General features: G+C 40.3%; 1 protein-coding gene across 1 annotated transcript in view; it reads left to right on the plus strand.

Moving 5' to 3' along the window:
- Positions 1–19,435, plus strand: part of TMEM236 (transmembrane protein 236) — a 33,351-nt gene that overhangs the window by 10,581 nt on the left and 3,335 nt on the right. Inside the window, exons 2-3 of the mRNA XM_047866932.1 lie at positions 1,890–1,962; positions 5,606–5,747. Coding sequence (XP_047722888.1) covers positions 1,890–1,962; positions 5,606–5,747 — 215 coding nt within the window. The remainder of the gene's footprint in view (positions 1–1,889; positions 1,963–5,605; positions 5,748–19,435) is intronic.

Genomic DNA, 19,435 nt, shown 5'->3' on the forward strand with positions numbered 1-19,435 from the left:
TCTTTGTTCAGGCATGTTAAATCTGGGTTGCCCATTAGACACCCAAGTGGAGGTGCCAGAGTTGGGCATACAAGCCCAGAGCTCAGAAAAAAAAAAAAAATGTCTATGTCTATATCTATGTCTATGTATAGATATGGAAGTCCTGGGTAAGTGGTTGATATTTAGAGCCATGGGAGGGGCGCCTGGGTGGCTCAGTCAGTTAAGTGTCTGATTTCGGCTCAGGTCATGATCTCACAGTTCATGAGTTCAAGCCCTGTGTTGGGCTCTGTGCTGATGGCTCAGAGCCTGGAGCCTGCTTTGCATTGTGTGTCACCCTCTCTCTCTTTCTGCCCCTTCCCCACTCACTCTCTCTCTCTCTCAAATAAAAATAAACATTAAAATAAAATTAAAGCCATGGGATTGCTTGAGACAATTAGGCATAAAGAGGAGGTGCAGGAGTAATCCCTGGGGCACTCTCACCTTTTAGAGCACAAGCTGAGAAGAAGAGGGCTCCATGAAGGCTCCAGCCAGAGCCAGGTGCTGCAGCAACCTGGATCTGGGCTCAGAAAAGGAGGCAAAGCTACCTCTCAAAAACCCCATTGTACCTCTGGTTTTAGCAGGTCGTACTGAGTCTGGCTAGGAGACGGGTCTATCCTGCCGTCTAACTTATGTTAGCACTTTTTGTACTTCGAAACACATTATCATATAAGTGTAATTAGTAAAATGTGTATTTAAGGAACGGAAATGTAAATATTTCATCATAGAAAAGCTTTGAGCATCTTTTGTCTTCCTATCAATTAATAATGCTAAGTGAGCATTTTAATTCTTTCTGTCATAAGATAGAGTATTATATATGTATTATATCTCACTAACTCTTTGATTAATTGTTCATGAAGGTTTTAAGAAGTGGTCCAAAAACCACTGTGAAAAAAACCAATGGTCCAAAAACCAGTGTGAAAAATCATGTGATGTATATGTATATATACATATATATCACATGATTTTTTTTTAGTTCAAGTAAGAAATATCCACATGTTTTCATTTGAAATCATTCTTGGTGGGGTGCCTAGGTGGCTCAGTCAGTTAAGCGTCCGACTTCAGCTCAGGTCATGATCTCGCAGTTCATGAGTTTGAGCCCCACGTCAGGCTCTGTGCTGACAGCCCAGAGCCTGAAGCCTGCTGCAGATTCTGTGTCTCCCTCTCTCTCTGCCCCTCTCCCGCTCACACTCTGTCTCTCTCTCTCTCTCTCTCTCAAAAGTAAATAAACATTAAATTTATTTTTAAATGAAGGCATTCTTGGTACAACATCTCTAAATGTCTTCTTTAAAAAAAAATCAATGTTATGATAGGGTATAATATAACTTAAGAAAGGCATGCTCTTGGGGTGCCTGGGTGGCATCCAACTCTTGATATCGGCTCAGGTCCTGATCTTGCAGTCATGGGATAGAGCCCAGTGTTGGATGTGGCACTGAGCCTGGAGCCTACTTGGGATTCCCTCTCTGCCCCTCCTCCCCTCAAAGTAAATAAACAAACATGGAGAAAAAAAAAAGTCACATTCTTTTTTTCAGTTGGTCACCAGAGCTGAAACTTTTTGGCAGGATTCCAGTTATGGAATTATGGAAATGTTGAATGTCATTTGTCTTGCATGGTGATGCTCTTGGAAGTCCATGGCTGGCTAGTTATTTTTTTCTGGAACAAAGGTGGTGAACCTTTGTTCTAGAAAATATTCTGGGTTTTGCATGTGTTCCCCTTTGCCATACTGAAACATTTGGGAAATGGAAATGGGGAAGTAGTAGCTTCTTAGAAAAATGAGAGATGAATGGAACAGGAACTGCTAAATTAGCAAAATGTAACCGGAACTGTTGATCTTGTACATTATTGCTTTTGCTTATTTTTTTGTCCTTTGCTAGGAGACCTGTTATGATGATGTGTGTTATACTCACCACACTTCCCAGCTTCAGCTTTTCTATCGCAAGGACTGAGGTATGGATTTTTTCTTCATTCTGCAAGAGTTTGAGATTTAAAAATTTCCTCTATTACCGGAATATTATAGAACGGTGTGCCCGAAATTTTTCCTAAAGTTTATTATATCCAGTCTTCTTCCAAGCTGCAATATGAATATTTAAAGTACTAAGATCACTTTTCCCCCTCTGTGATTGTGAAAGAAGGTCTAGCAACCAATTAAAAAAATATCTTCTATGTGTGTGTGTGAAAGAGAGGAACGTTATTCCAAGATCATAAAAAAGCAAGGAATTTAAAAGTAGATTCACATTTGCCGCTTTTCACCTGTTTTTCGAGTGTCCTCAATTCTAAACGATATCCAGAGGGAATACCCCTCACGTTCTAAGACCTTTAATAATATATCCATTGCCTAAGGATTTGGACATGATATTTATTTGAAAATAAGCTTGACTTCATGTTTTGACTAAATGCAGCTTCAAAAGGATTCTGATAGACAGGCATCTACAGGACAGTAATATTAGAGGCAGAACTTTCAGGTTGTGAGAATTTTATTATCTGACAAGTTCAAAGAAGAATGCCCTATTAACCTTATTAATTTGCACAATGCTCTGAAAGATGTAATTTTCACGTCTCCAAAGTGAAAAAGTTAAAGTACTTTATATTTTATCTATATGTCAAGTAAGTAGTTATTAAGTGCATATCACATGCCAGGCACTGTGCTAGGTAATGAGATACAACACTCTGGAAATGTGAGAGTCTCTGGCCTTGAGTAATTGCTTATTGATAGTAGAGAGAAAAGCAGTCAGCTATTAGAATAGCTATGATAGGTGTCACGAGGGGAGGGAGTCCTGGGTAGTGTATGACGTCATGAGAAATACATGATTGTTAGAATGTGTCCTAGATGCTACATTTGGACAGTCTGTGAATGTATAGAATAACCTTGGAAGGCTCTATAGATGTGCTTTGCGTCACACAGCAATATGTGAATATTTTAATCTACATTTATCATTTTCTCCTCCCTCCTCCCAAAAGACTCTGTAAAGCACTTAGGAGGTTCCCAAGACCTTTAAAAATTCAGTGTACAACCTTCCCCCCACCTAGCGTACAACCTTTTAAGGAAACCTATTATCCTAAAATGATGATACATTTGTAGTATGATTGCCCTTTTTGATTCTTTTCTGTTACGTCCTTACCCACTATTGCTTTTTTCCTTCTTTTGTTTAATTTTTTACTCAAGTGTGACACACAAATCAGAAAGTGCATAAAACATACAATGTACAATATTAATGTAATACCACAAAGCAATCCCCTATGTAAACACTACTCAGGGTCAAAAAATAAAGCTTTGCTAGTTCCCTAAAAGCCACCCCTATGTTTTTTGCAATGATTTCTATCTTAACTTCTAATTCCATAGATTGGTTTGTCTGTTTTGAATTTTTTATAATTGGAGATAAAATTATATACTTTTCTATCTCTCCGTCTCTCTATCTATATCTGTCATTTATCTCTCTTCTATCTACCTAATATGTATCTGGCTTCTTTTTTTCACAAGTGTGGGTCATTCAGGCTTTTGTGTACAATGGTATTCCGTCATTTTCATTCTGTGGAGTGAATTCATTCATTTCATTTTATGGATACGTTACAATTTATTTATCACTTCCGCCTCTGTTGCCCACTTCAGTTGTTTCTGGTCTTGGCTATTATAAATAATGCTGCTGTGAACATCTTTGAGTATGTCTCTTGATGCACATATGCAAGAATTTCAGTTAATGTGCAGGAGTATAACTGATGGGACATAGATAGTCAAAGGTTCAACTGTAGCAGAAAATGCCAGTTTCCCAAAGAGATTCTACTAATTTAGACTTAACACTAGCAGAGAATGATATTACCCGTTGCTGCATATTCTAGCTACCGTACATTCTAAGTCTTTTAGCCATTCTGTTGGGCATATATTCTTGAATCTCATTATAGTTTTAAATTGTCATTCCCCAATATAATGAAATTGAGGGGCACCTGGGTGGCTCAGTTGGTTAAGCTCTTGATCTCGGCTTAGGTCGTGATCTCACAATTTGTGAGATCAAGCCCCGCGAAGAGCTCTGCGCTGACAGCATGAAGCTTACTTGGGATTCTCTCTCTATGCCTGCTCCCCTCGCCCTATAAATAAATAAATAAACATCTAAAAAAATTAATGAAATTGAGCACTTTTTTCATCTTGCCATTTTTTCCCTATCGTGTTACTTATCTTTTTAAAATCAATTCAGAAGTTTTTAATATATTCAGATCTCAAGCCCTTTGTGATTTTATATATTGCAAATATAGTCACACTTTGTGACTTAATATTTTAATGGTATTTTGCGTGAAGAGTTCTTAATTTAAAATAGTCCAATTTACCAGTGTTTTTTTTTTCATGGATAGTAATTTTGGCAACTTGAAGAGATTTTGTCATAGTGCGAATCTGACCCTCAAAGTCCTGAAGCTATTCCCCTATATTATACTTTGAAGCCTATATGTTTTACCATTTTCTTTTCTTTTTCTTTTTTTAACTTTAAAAATGTTTATTTTAGAGAGAGAGCAAGAGCACAAGCGGGGAAGGGGCAGAGAGAGAAGGGGACAGAAGGTCTGAAGCGGGCTCTGCGTTGATAGCAGAGAGCCCGACGTGGGGCTTGAACCCATGAACCATGAGATCATGACCTGAGCTAAAGTTGGACACTTAACCAACTGAGCCACTGAGGTGCCCCTGCCATTCTCTTTTAGATTCACAATCCATCTGAAGCTAATTTTTGTATATGTTGTGCAGTAAGGAGTCAGTTTTTTACCTCCAAATAGCATCCAATGCACTGAGCACTATTTATTAAAAAGTCTGTCTTCCTGCATTTCTCTGTACTGCTGCTTCTGTTATAAATCACTCTGTATATATACATGGTCTATTTCAAGCCTTCTGTTTTGGCAGTATCATTTTTTTTTTTAGTCTCATTTTCCCTTTATTGCATATGGAGATTTTCCCCATATACAATTATATAGTCTATGAATAATGATATATATTTATTTTCTTTCCAATACTTGCAGTGTTTATTTCTTTCTCTAGATTCATTACACTGGCTAGGACCTCTAGTACAGCGTTGCATAGAATTGATCATGGTGGCACTTTCGTCATCTTCCAGATCTCAGAGGAAAAACTCTTAACATATCACCACGAATATGATGCTTGCCATAAGTTTTTATGTAGATACCATAATCAGATGAAGGAAGTCTCCCAAAACCTGGCTGGGTTAACCTGGGCTCTTTCTTCTTGGAGGACCCTGAACTCCAATATCTATCCCCCTAATTCTTTGATGTAGGGACTCTCAGAGGCTCTGCTTAGCAGTAGGGTTGGAAGAAATTGCCCATCTCACCATTACCAGGAGCCTGCTGTTATATTTTGGTGCATATTTACCAAGCTCTCTCTTGAACTGAAAGCTCTTCCATTGATAAGAATCTTTATTACATCTTTACAAATCCTTCAACAGCTAATGGGATTGATTACCTGAAAAGCTGGAAATCAAGCTTCTAGTCTTTTAGTAAATGTCTTTGTAATTAATTTAATGTTGCTTCCAGACTATTAAAAGAATTTTAAACAAAGACAGCACAAAAGAAGTAATGCTTCTAAATGGTTTTCTGAAAACAGGTTCAAAAGAATATTCATGGTTCTGCGGATACCTTACCTGATACCTTACCTGATCTGTCAGTTTCTCTGGTTCTGACTTCCTTGATTGTGGTGGATATTATTGAAAAACTCAGGATATATTCTCTTAGAAGGTGGCAAAATTGTAAGTATTCTTTTAAATGTAATATTTTTAAAAGTTTGACATACTGTTTACCTTTCTGTCGCCCAGTTATCTATTGACATGTTTAATGATACCTTTTCTTACCTCTAACATTACAGTTAGAAGATTAGAAATGAAGATCTAAATATAATTATTTTAAAAACTACTTTGATAGCTAAATAGTTATTCTTATTTGTATTTTGGTAGTACTGATAAATTAATAAACTTAGCAAATAATAAGAAAAACCTTAATGTTTACTCTAGCAAGAAAATAATCTAAGTAAATTATTATAGATTTAGATTTTTAGAAACCTTCTTAAAACCTTTCAGTTTAGATGAATAAATATAGTTTTGGATATCTTTGATAGAAATTAATGTGACTACTGAAGTTATGTCCTAGAGAATTATGTGTCTTTAATTGTAGATTGTCAAAAAGCTAAAGATCACACTACCAAAACCAAGATATACCACATTCCTCCAAAGGGATCAGTCAAAACTAAATATAGGTTGGTCTTAAAAAAAAAAAAAAAAAGATACTTTGTTAATTGAATATTTTGTTCAGTTGGTCTTAAATTTCTTCAACTTTCACTTAATTTCATGTGATAGTATCTGTGCTTAATTTATAATATGTGTATGCTATCGTTATTGGATGACCAAGATTTTATACGTGAAATGGGTAGGTCTTGTCGAATCACTTCCTGGTGGGGTGGATGGGTTAAAGCGAGTGAGTCACAGGGGAATTCTGGAGAGTAATAGAGATGATTCCTACCTCCAGGAAGGAAAAGACCAGAGAATCACTTATGGGTCATGAGCCACCACCCTTCCGGTCACTCTTACTCCTCAAATTGAAAAATAAAGCTGAGTTGGAGGCCACCAGGAAATCTGAGATTCTGAGCTTCATATTTTGCACTTTGTCCTTAGGTGGGAGACGATGGTTGTTATGTTTAACATAACACAGGTGACAAGGTAGCTAAGGTGGCAGGCAGCTAGTGGCCATCTAATGAGGAAAAGGTACCCTCAAGTTACATCTGCCCTCCAGAGTCCAGTGTATTTATTCCAAACTGAGGAGATTTGGGAATTGCCACTTTCTTTGCTACTTCTCTAGATTCCTTCTCAATGCAAACCTATCTTGAAAATGGATTGTTTTTAAAAATTCTTCCATGTTAATAACCTTCCATGTTAATGTGAACATTCTGTGTAAGTTCTTAGTGAACATTCTCTCTTTTTTTTAACGTTTATTTATTTTTGAGACAGAGAGAGACAGAGCATGAACAGGGGAGGGTCAGAGAGAGAGAGAGAGGGAGACACAGAATCTGAAACAGGCTCCAGGTTCTGAGCTGTCAGCACAGAGCCCGACGTGGGGCTTGAACTCACGAACCGCGAGATTGTGAGCTGAGCCGAAGTCGGATGTTTAACTGACTGAGCCACCCAGGCGCCCCATGAACATTCTCTTTTTAAAAAAATGTACATGTAAGGGCATCTGGGATCAGTGGGTTGAGAGTCCAACTCTTGGTTCGGCTCAGGTAATGATCCCAGGGTGGTGGGATCGAGCACTGCATTGAGCTCCATGCTGAGTGTGAAGCCCACTTAGGATTCTCTCTCTCTCTCTCTCTCTCTCTCTCTCTCTCTCTCTCCCCCCTCTGCTTTTCTCCCCTGTTCTCGCTCTATCTCTGAAATAAAAAATTAAAATTAAAAATGTACGTTACATTTTTTGGAACAAGTTATATTTTAAGTGATGAGTTTGGTTGTTAAAGGAGAATTTTCTCTGTATCCAGAAATGACAATGACACTGAGCATTGAAACAAGAAAACCCCAAAGAAGTCAGTCTTGGAGATAAGACCCGAGAACATTTTATACAATTGCTTTTTCTTATTTGAAGAGCCTCCTTCTTGAGCTCTTCACTGCCCAAACTTGAGCGGGCTAATGTCTGGTTGAATAGCTCTACCCTTTAATAAAGTCCCACTTTAAAAAAACCAGCATTCACTCAAAACACCTTTGCAAATATTAATTATACATGCATTTAATTTTTGTACAAGCTTTTGAACTCAAATAGTCCCCTTTACTCATTTTAAACATGCATACTAACAAAATGGATTATGTGAGCTTTGAATTTAGGGAGTGTTATCATTTATCCTCTGGAACTTAATACATAAAGTCATAAACATGTAAATTGTAATACATAAGTCTGAACATAAACGAGTAGGCTAAAAATATGCTGTTGTTGCATGTGGTACTTTAGAATCCAAGAGGTTGGGTAGGGGTGGGTGGTGAACAAGCTTTAAAAACATTTGGCTCCCTTTAGAAAAGGTTGGGAAAGGTAATATATTGTACTCGGTCCAGAGAGTTTGAAAGGCATACCCATCGGTCAACTTGTAACAGCCATGATCCTATAGTAGAGGAAACTAAGGTAATCTGCAGTGCTTGGATTTATGGACCCCCTTGTGCCATAATTCCAAGCTACAGAAGCTTGATCTTTGTGTAGCTTTTCCTTTACTAAAATTTTAAATAGAAGTTATTCTATATTTAAAAAAAAAAGTGCTCATGCTTAAAGCAGTCTTAACGGGATCAAGGAGTCCTTTCCACTAACTTTCTGTTACCAGTTGAAATATCTCAGTATCGAGTAATGATCATGTCAGAACATGTCCATGCATTATTTCACATAGCGTGAGCCTCACACGGGAATATTTTCTGGTACCTAGATCTCTGAGGCATGGCAGTCTCGCAGATGTCATACCTAATAATGGCAAGTCCCAGTCTTGGGAACAAATAGTAAGAATACAGTGTATCGCCTGAATGTCCCCAGCTCATATTAGTATGTGGGTATTTCTGTTTGAATTTTGTTAGCTCAGTCCCAACCAGTGAATGACTGGGCCCCCATCTTTCTTCCTCTTCCATATTGTTCCCTCTCCCAGAACTAAGGTGAGTCTCCTGTGGTCTCATTTATTGGTCCAGACTGCTGAATATTCCATCGCTCCTGCTTTTTTTCCATTCGTCATTCTTACACACAAACAACTTGGTCTGCTATTTTCCCACCACTCTTGCCTGACTCTGTGTTCTAAACACTTTTCATCCTGCTATGACTTGCCTCCCAGGGAATATCCTAGTTTCTCCTTACATCAGTCTTAACCTATATTGTCTGAACCCCAAATCATGGTCACTATTAGGTTCCCTTTGCCCCCACCCAGATTCCTTAACCTCCATAAAAACCCACGAATGCAAACAGACACACAAACAAGTCAATGGTTGGACGCAAAGTTTCAGTTCTACCTGTAGGGACTCACTTGAACAGCCTAAGCCTGCCTCAAGCACCATGTTATAAGTGGTAGAATAGAGTATCATAGTTAAAGTACTATGGGGCTACATGTGAAGAAATACTTCACTTTATCTAAGGTGTCAGAGGTCAGAAAAATACTAAAGGGAATATCTGGGATTTGTAGGAGTTTAGGCAGATATGGTGAAGAAGGCTTTCTACACAGAAGGAAGATTGGGCCTTAAGAAACTCAGGACTGCATGTAATAAATGGGCAAAAATAACCAGTTGGATTTCACAGTCTGAATGGAAAAATCTATTGTTGAGGTGAAAGCTGCCTTCTTAAAACCAGCCACTGTTTGTTTCTCAAGTAGTAAACTTCGGAAACCTACAGAGCGGATTTGTAGGGGTCCGTGGGCAGAAAGGGGAAGCTTAACCAGAGTCACTGGTGCTCCACTTCCTACCTGAACCACATCGGTACGGCATTGGTTTGTGTCAGATTTCATTTGGGGGAAAAAAATGGTTCTTCTGCTAAATGTCTGAAAACCATTAATCTCGGACCTCATTTAGATTCATAAGCTGTAGCTTTCGGTACAGGGCAGTACGGTAACTCAGGTGGCCAATTCCCTACTTCTCCAGCCCATGGCTCCCTGAGAATCATGATGCTGCCCTACCCAGAGACCAAGTGCACCCTCATCCAAGGTCTTGTGACGGCTGCTGTTTTGGGAATATGATACAATGCTACACAACACGCTAACATACACCACATTACAGCAATGCAGGTAGAGCAAACCCAACCTGGTGGGGCACACACAGGTTTTGAGGCCCAACATGTATGAAAAACCAGATCCATTTTTTAATATTCCAGTTTGAAATTGTTTTATTTCTAACGTTTTCTGTTTCCCCCAAATACATATTTATTTTAAAAGATAGTCCAATACGCATAAGCAAAAAAAGAAGAAAATGGAAATCCACCAGGATCCTATAAACTACAGATTGATAGCTGATACCATCATCAGGGGCATGCTTGACTCAAGGAAACCTATTTTGTTTTTTTTTTTTTTCCTTAAAAATATGTGGTGGTATCATTGTTTTTTATTAGTTGAATAGTATCCCGTTGTATTAATGAACCGTGACTCATTTAGCCATGAGTTTTTAACTAACCCTGTTGGACAACTAGATTTTCTTTTTTCCTGGTTTTTAACAACTGTTATATGACTCTTGTTCAGAAGTAAAAAGGGTTGCAGAAAAAAAGGAGAAGGATGTGGTGAGAATGAGCAGGATGATGTGGTTTGAGTCGAGCAGTGGGGGTGAGCCATATGTACGGGCGCACAGGCATGGCTGGTGCAGGTGGTCGGTGTCTGGGGGACCCGGTGCTGTGTATGTGAGTTACAAGCCACTCAGAGGTGCCCGGCCAAGCAGAGGCCGGGGACAGAGAGAGTTAACTGTCACTGGATGACCACAGAGTGTCCTCGGAAGACCCTGAGCATCTGCACATGCCCAGACTCCTTGGCAACAACACTTGCCAGAAGAAACGGGACTATTGTGGGCTGGCTGCACATGCAGACGAATACAGAGGGGGGGGTCCTTCATAGGGGATTTTACAAACGGGCATAGCACGATGGTTTGGCTGCCTTGGGGGTATGTGCACAGAGACGACTTGCTACAAGTGAGATCGACAGGCTATTTGGGCGGAAAACATCAGAGCACTGCACACGAGGTGGTTTCCACTGTCACATCAGTAAGAGGTGCCAGGTACGATGTTGGCAGCGTAAGGTTTTCAAATAAATCTGCTCGCGGTGGCCCCGGTCCAGTTCCTACTGTGTAGTGTTCTTAATACCCAGACACCTGGGCCAAGGGCCGCAGGACCTCAGCAGCCTAGATAATTACTTCTTTAGGTTAAATGCCTAGGTGTTGCAATTTCTGGCTCAAAGTATATTCAAGCTTTAAGGCTTTTGATATGTGTCCTTCAAGCAAACGACCCCCTGTAAAGAATGCCCTGCTTAGCATCTAAACAGCAGTGTAAGAAAACACCTGTTTCTCCTCAACCTTGTAACTTTGGATAATTTATCCCTTTTCATCTTTGCCAGTGTTATAGGCAAAAACGGTATCTTATTATTTTAATAATTTCCTTAAGATAGCAGTTGTGTTGAGCATTTTCTCGTGGATCTCTTGGCTGTTTGTATTTTTAAAACTCATATATTTATGTCCTTGATCTGTTTTTCTGTTGATACGTCTATTCTTTTTTGTTGTTGTTTTTACTCCTGGTTCATGAGTTCTGTAAATAGTAAGGCCATTAAATTTTGCCTGTCAGAAATGTAGCATATATTTCAGTTATTTGCCTTTTAATTTTTTGATATAGGAAATTTTTAATTTTGACATACTCCATTCTGTCACTATTTCCCAGATGGAGTCTGTCTATGGTGTTTTGCTTTAAAAGTATTTTTCTCACTCCAAGGTGGTATAAATATTTACTGAATATTTTCTCAAAACTTTTTTACATGTAAGTGTTTCATAAAGCAAAGAAGTTGGATTCTCTATAGGATATAAACTCATTAATTTATATGCACCCAATCAATCAGAAATGATAATCAGTGTATTTCTTCCCTTGATCTGGCAAAGCTTTTAGACCCCTGCCTCTGTTGTATTTCTGTCCATTTCTTCTGGCATTTCCAACATAAAGAAAGGACTTAATAGAGCACTTTAAAAATGTCCATGCCAATCATAGCAACACGTGATAAACTGAATCAGAATGGGACTTGGACGTGCTTAGATTTTAAAAACAAAACCTTATTGGATTCTTGGTGTGTAGCCCCAATTAGGAACATTGGTTTTCACTTTGGGTGCCCATTCGAATCACCTAAGAGACCTGAAAATTTTTTAACTCCCAGACTGAACCCCAGATAATTAAAATCATAATTTTGGTGGGGGGGGGGGGTAGGGCCAGACACATGTGGTCTTTAAAGCCCCCCAGGTGATTTAGACTTGTGACTATGATTTAATGTGTGGGCAGAAAGCAAGCAGGGGCTGTTTATACCTGTTAATGCCTGAAAGCCTTAACTAGGAACTGTGAACTAGGAAGCAAAGTTACCTGCAGAGAGCAGTGTGGAGGGACAGAGGGAGAGAATCTGTAACAGAACGGGTAAGGTTTGGAATAACTGCTCAAGGTCAAGGACAGGGGGATGGAAGGATGACAGAACCTTAGGGTTCAGTGAAGAGGGGAAACCAGGAATTTGTCCTGGGACCACTCGAGATTATGAGTCGATCATTCTTCCATTATGAGGATCATTTCTTCAATGATCCTGAGAAATCTGGGCATTGATGGTAGAAAAGATGGAACTGTAGGACTGAGCCAGGTTTAGGAGTCTATAGAGCAGGAATGGAAGGAGGAAAAGGAAGGACCTATTACTTTCTTAGTTATTCCTTCTTACTGAGTTAACACAATTTCTTAAATGAATGACGGTGATGAGTTTCATCCTTCTAAGCTATTTCCAGTGAATCATGGACCGCCTGTGAACATACTTGTACACGCGAGGTTAGTTTAAGGCCTGGCATCCGTAATTTTTAAAAGCTTCACAAATAGTTCTGATACCCACCCTGTCTCAGAGACCCTGGTTGTAGGAAGTATTGGGAAATGTGACATATAGCGAGTTCAAAGCTGAGAGCCCAGATCCAAATTCCTAAAGGAATCTGCTTTCCAGATTCCCTCAAAATGGAACTCAACACTTTAACCAAAAGGAATATAAGAGATGCCACAGACAATCAAGGTGCCGGGGGGGGGGGGGGGGGGGGAGGGGGGGAAGGATGCTGCTTTTCTCTGAATAAAATGAATGGCACTTTGAGTTCCCCTTTGTTTCTTTTTAAGAAAAAGCTTATTATACAATATGAGCCCCGCGTGTGAGCTGGGCTTCCATAATGTATTTTGCAATGTGTTTAGAGAGTACGTATGAGGAACACTGTGTTTCGGGGCCATGCCAAGGAGGGGAACTACTTCCTTTCATACCCTCCGTTTGCTATTTAGAATAAGGAAGTTTCAGAAAAGTAAGTTAGTTCTAGGATTTTCCCCGCCTTCTTCAGAAACAAGTAGCTATGTACCAGACCGGCCTGAGAGAAGGGTAGAATTTCTGATTTATACCTTCTAATGAAGTACCAGCTGTCAGGATTAGGTCAGTGTGTATCGGGCCAGAGACTATATTGTAGCCATCCTTGTGCCAAAAGACGTAGGACATCAAGTGCTGTCACATGGTGACCCTTTGATTAGGACAGCTTTACACGATTGTAACAATTTGGCATTTAATCGGTACTTTCTTCCTGCACGGGGCAGGGGGAGGGGGGGGAGATGAACAATTTTAGTATACAAAGTGAGACTCTTGAGAGTTGCAAGAGATTTTTCCTAAGTATTTTAGAGAGGCTGATAGAAATAAGGGGAACATGAAGAATTCAGCATGCATTACTGTGTCCTAGTACCAAGACCCGTTCCTCATATCATTATTAATCAGCAAATGTTATGGCCCAAGGTTGAAAGTAAAGGTACAGGTCACTGTTTTTCAAGTTCTAGATTTCCTTGTCTTGGAGTGAATAGAGTAAAATAGGTTGTTGAGCTGACGGTCTGCATAATGTGCAGAAATCTTGGTCGTTTTGTGTTTACATCATAGGGTCCTTTGTATGGAGCACCATTTTGCTGTGGGTCCGCTAGTTTAGAACCCCAAGTCCCCCTGTTTCTGGTCGGAGGTGGTGTTCTTAGTGTGTTTCCTGTGAACTCACAAACCCCATTCTTCTCGGAAGCACACATCGGCATTTTTGTCCTCTGGTGACTCTTGCCCCTGCCGGTGCCTGGGAACCCTTTGAAATGTCTTGAATCGGGCTGCTGCTTGTGCTGTCTCCCGCTGATGTGTGCCCCAGTCCCGCTGGGTGACGCAGGGGACACGTCGCACCGGCGGCTCCTGGGCCCAAAAGCCATGTGACGTCTTCTCTCACACCTGAGCTGCTCAGGTGCCCGGGCTGCCGGGACCTCCGAACATCCTCCAGAGCTCCTTAGCTGAATCAGTCGTGTGGGCTCGCTTGAAGTGCTCTCTCCAGGACCCGGGCCAGACAGCAGTCTTCATGGAAGACCTTGTGCAGGGCTCCGGAGTCCTTCTTCCTGTTGAACGGAGGGTGGTGTGTGCTTGGAGGCCTGGTTGTCATGTTTGGGCTTGCTCGCCTTGGTGTGGATTTCCCCAGCAGGATGCCCATTGCTCCCTTATGTCGCCAGACTCCAGAACAGGAATGTCTCCCGCCTTCTATACAGCAAATCTTTACGGAGGATCTGTTACATACATACCAGTTGCTCGGCCAGGTCCTAGGGGTACAGTGGGGAGTGAAAACAGCCTCTCTTTTCATGGAGCTGGCAGTTTAGTGGATAGAATAGCACATCAATAAACTTCACTAGCAAATGCACACAATTAAGGCAGAGGGAGTGCTCTGAAGTCCAGAAACAGGCTCATTCCCCTATGTGTTCATTTTTGTCACCCGGCTTGGGTTCGTGCTGGGATTCCAAGCTTTGGTCTCTACTCAGGTGCTTACTAGTACAGGCATTTCAAACCATTTCAAAGTCTAGAATTATTTATATTTGGAAATAAGATAACTATATGCTTTTTAGCATTTTACTTTACTATTTGTTTTATTGAAATATATTCAATATTTGTATAATATATAATTGTATATTGGTACATATTATATACTTATAATTGTCCATATAATTAATATACTGTAATGATTCATTGTTACATTATTATATATAATATATATGTCTTGTCCAGATGAGTCTTTGAACTAATAATGGAGGGGAAGATGGTCTTTAACCTATCCAGCCTTCCAGCTGCTTTAGACAAAAGAATTTTCTTAATACTTTACATTGCCTAAAAATCCAGAAATGATACATTTATTTGTTCCCATGCCAGGCAGGGAACTGGCAATGAATAGGGCTTTTGAATGTACTGGAAAACAGTACAATGCTTTTTCTAAAGAACAGTCCCTGGGCTCTTCCAGAATTGATGATGGTTTGAATATTTGTCTTGAATTTGTTATTATTATGAATTATTATTTGGTGAAGATTTGCATACCATTTGGAACACAGATAGGAGTAGGCTGGTCAGTGTTGACACAGCTGTCCCTCCAGTGGGGGTGGGGAAAAGCCCTGCTTTGTACCATTTGCCAATGTATCTGGTGTAAGTATTCCTTCTGCGACCAATTTCAAGCTACCAAGGTGACATCACTGACCCCTGACCATGGAATTGGGAAGAGATGCATACGATTGGCTCATTAGGTATTACAAGCTGTCTCTGCCTGCCTAGGATAGATCTGTGGGGTAGCATTTTGATCCATTGTGATCTGAACAGGCAAGTATGCAAATTAAACCTTTGACCTTGTTAAGGCTCTGTAGTGTGACACAGTTTCTCAAACTTTTTGACAGCCCCCCACCCCACCCCCCGATAAACGGGACAGTGGGTAACAGTGTAACTATAACCAAAGTTTAACAAACTGTGATCACTTTTACTATTTACTGTATTCTGATATTTTATGTTCTATTCTAATTCATTTAATTCATTTCTGTTCTATTCTAATTCATTATTTAGTGATTGCTACATTAATTTATAATATGTTATATATATATATATTATATATATACATATTTTAACGTTTATTTATTTTTGAGAGAGAGAGAGATAGAGCACAAACAGGAGAGGGGCAGAAAGAGAAGCAGGCTCCAGACTCTGAGCTGTCAGCCCAGAGCCCGATGGGAGATTCGAACTCACAAACTGTGAGTTCATGACCTGAGCCAAAGTCAGATGCTTAACCGACTGAGCCACCCAGGCGCCCCTACATTTGGTATATGGAACACACACACAGCTGTTTCTATGTGTCAGGCGCTATTTTAAATGTTTTATGAATATTGACTTGTTCAGGCCTCATAACCACCCTGTGAGGTGGGCGCTGAGTTTCATCATTTATTACTTGGCCATGAAGTTGCTCACTTGTCTTCCAGACCTCAGATGTGCTGCTCAAAGGAAGCAAACTATACATAGTGCAGTTGACCTTAGTCCGTAGACTGTGTCAAAATAACGATGTATGTAAGTGCCCTGTTTGTATTTTAATTTATTACATTTTTTCCCTTTGTCTCCAAGACTATGACGAAAAGTACTTTGTGGTGCTTAATATGCTTTAAAATATTTGTAATGGCTATTAATTTTCTTCTTTGCTAAGTTTTTTTTCTCGGAATGTTATGTCTAAATCATTAGCATTTCACTTTCTCTAGAACACTTTTCTCTCAGGAAAAATAGATTTTGGGTGGGGCATCTGGGTGGCTCAGTTGGTTAAGCACCTGACTGCAGCTCAGGTGATGATCTCACGGTTCATGGGTTCGAGCCCCACGTCGGGCTCTGTGCTGACATCTCAGAGCCTGGAGCCTGCTTCAGATTCTGTGTCTCCCTCTCTCTCTGCCTCTCCCTTCTCATGTTCTGTCTCTCTCTCACAAACATTAAAAATTTTTTTTAAAAAATAGATTTTGGGGACTGTTAATCAAGATTAGTCTTATTTTTTTCTGAATAGTTGTTTAATTTGATTTTCTGGTTGCTGTGAGTGGAATAACAGTCTCATTTCACAACAGCTGCCTCAGTGGCCTTGAGATCCTCTTTGCTGATGTCTCCATGTCCTTTCTGGTTCCTCTGCCTTCCACTCTCCATCTCTTCAGCAGTTTTCCATTTAGCTTAGAAGAAAGTCTGAACCCCTTAGCACGGCCCATAAGGTGCCACACAGTCTGACTCTGCCACTGATAGTGTAGCTAAGAGATCAAGTTCTGATCTCCCTCCTTGCTAGCTGTGTGACCTTGGAAACAATTGCTAATCTCCCTGTGCCTCAGTTTGTTCATCTTTAAGGTGGGAATTTTTCTAAGGATTTAATGAATTAATGCATTAAAAGGGCTTAAAACAGTGCCTGGTAGGTAGAGAGCACTTACTAGGTTTCTAGAACTCTCCTCTTCTTCCCTCTCTGCCTCCCCAACTCCTCACCAAACTTTCCCTCTTTCAATGATTCTGGCTGAAAGATCTTTACACATGCTCTTTCTACTATCTAGAAAGTTCCTTTTTCCATTCTTCACCTAATTCATTCCTACCTATCCTTCAGGTCTCTGCTTAACTGTCACTTCTCAGCTGAACCTTCCAGACCTCCAGTCTCACGCAGATCCATAGGATAGTCTCTCATCGAAGAACTGACCTTCCTTTTAAAGCCCTGCCACATTTTCTTGATTTATTTTTATTTATTTTTTATTATTTTCATTTAAATCCAAGTTAGTTACCATATAGTTTAATAATGATTTCAGAAATAGAACTTAGTGAGTCGTCACTTACATGTAACACCCAGTGCTCATCCCAACAAGTGTCCTCCTTAATGCTCCTCGTCCATTTAGCCCATCTCTCCCCCACACCCCACCCGCAACCCTCAGTTTGTTCTCTGGACTCAAGAGTCTCTTGTGGTTTGTCTCCCTCTCTGTTTTGATCTTATTTTTGCTTCTCTTCCCTTATGCTCATCTGTTTTGTTTCTTAAATCCCACATATGAGTGAAATCATTTCCTTCTTTTTGATTGCCTAGTAATACTCCATCGCATATACGTACCAAATCTTCTTTACCCATTTGTTAGTCGAGGGACATTTGGACTCTTTCCCTACTTTCCTGGCACATTTTATGCTTCTGTATTGATTGATGTGATCACAGGTAACAGCATGGTGAAGGTGGGACTCTCCCTACATTAGTTGCTACATCATTCTCTATGCCCATTTGAAGCTTGGTACAGGACTCTACATAATCTGTCTGCTCATAACAGACCATTGGGAGCCTGACTCGTGCATTATTAGTATCAGCCTCATTCCCGTCATGTTTTTAGGCGCCTTTCCTTATGATTCTCTCTTATTTCTTTTCTATTCTCTGGATACATGCTCACTTTAGAAAATCCTTCCCTACTGATTTGTTATGTGGTTCTTAGGTTTTCCCTGTAAGCTATCCAAACCTTTTGAGAAACAAATTGGAAATAGAAAGACATCGGGGCGCCTGGGTGACTCCCTCGGTTAAGCTCGGGTGGTGATCTTGCAGTTCTTGGTTTCGAGCCCTTCATCGGGCTGTGTGCTGACAGCTCAGAGCCTGGAGCCCGCTTTGGATTCCGTGTGTGTGTCTCTCTCTGCCCTTCCCACGCTCATGCTGTGTCTCTCTTTCTCTCTCTCAAAAATAAATAAAAACAAACAAAAGAAATAGAAATACATCAGTGTAAAGAATCAAGTAAAACGGATGTGCGCTAGCCACTTAAACATTTATCTGTGATCAAAATTACATTTTCTTAACTCTTTAGCTTGTGCAGTGAAGGCAAAAAGTTCTTTTGGCAACTGGCATTAGATGTAGGGAATGACACAGAATGGATGCCACTTTCTCTTTTTACAGGGAAATGTCAGCCTCTAAGAAAGTGAGTCGATCTCTTTCTTCGTGCTTATATCTTTTATGGATTTTGCCTAAATATGTGTCGTTTTGCCCACAGTAGAATACTAACAACAACAAAAGAATTCTAGCTATAAGCAGAAATTTAAAAAATAGTAATTTTGGGGGAAACTAATCACTGAGCCAAAAGGAATAGTATTGGGTACACACAAGTCTACGTTGCTTGGGGGCAAATCTGTTGTCCTACTCTTAGGACCATACAGTGCCTTGGCTTCTTCAACACCACCTTCCCTTCTGGGAGGCCAGCAGAGCTCTCCAGTGGACAGTTGTAGTTCTTCTCACGTGGAAAGAGGACAACAGAATCCCTGTACCCCTAACTATAACCTAGTCTCTGTTGAGGTTAGAGAGCTAGGAAGCTCCCAGCCCAATTTCGCCAAATACACATGGACTGGGACCTTCGTATTTTATTAGAAATGAACTCTTGAGGCGCCTGGGTGGCTCAGTCACTTGAGCATCCAATTCTTGATTTCAGATTAGGTCATGATCTCACGGTTCATGGGTTCAAGCCCCATGTCGGGTTCTGTGCTGACGGTGCAGAGCCTGCTTGGGATTCTGTCTCCCTCTCTCTCTGCCCCAACTCCCCCCCCTCAGAATGAATAAAAAAAAAAAAATTTTTTTAAAGGAACTCTAGCTAAGAATTCATTGTTCCTCCCACGGCTCTTATCCACAGATATTAAGATTCTTACTGTTTAAAAATGTTCATGTGTCACGTCTAAGATTGCCACTTCCTGGCATTGATACAATGCTGAATTTACAGTCATCCTCAAAAGCCTAAATTATACACTGCACTATTTATGTTGACAAAGGAATTTGAATTTCCATTCAGTTTTATCTATTTAAAGGAGAGTTCTCGGGGCGCCTGGGTGGCGCAGTCGGTTAAGCGTCCGACTTCAGCCAGGTCACGATCTCACGGTCCGGGAGTT

Source organism: Prionailurus viverrinus, chromosome B4 (genome assembly GCF_022837055.1).
Source record: "Prionailurus viverrinus isolate Anna chromosome B4, UM_Priviv_1.0, whole genome shotgun sequence".
Lineage (NCBI taxonomy): Eukaryota > Metazoa > Chordata > Mammalia > Carnivora > Felidae > Prionailurus > Prionailurus viverrinus.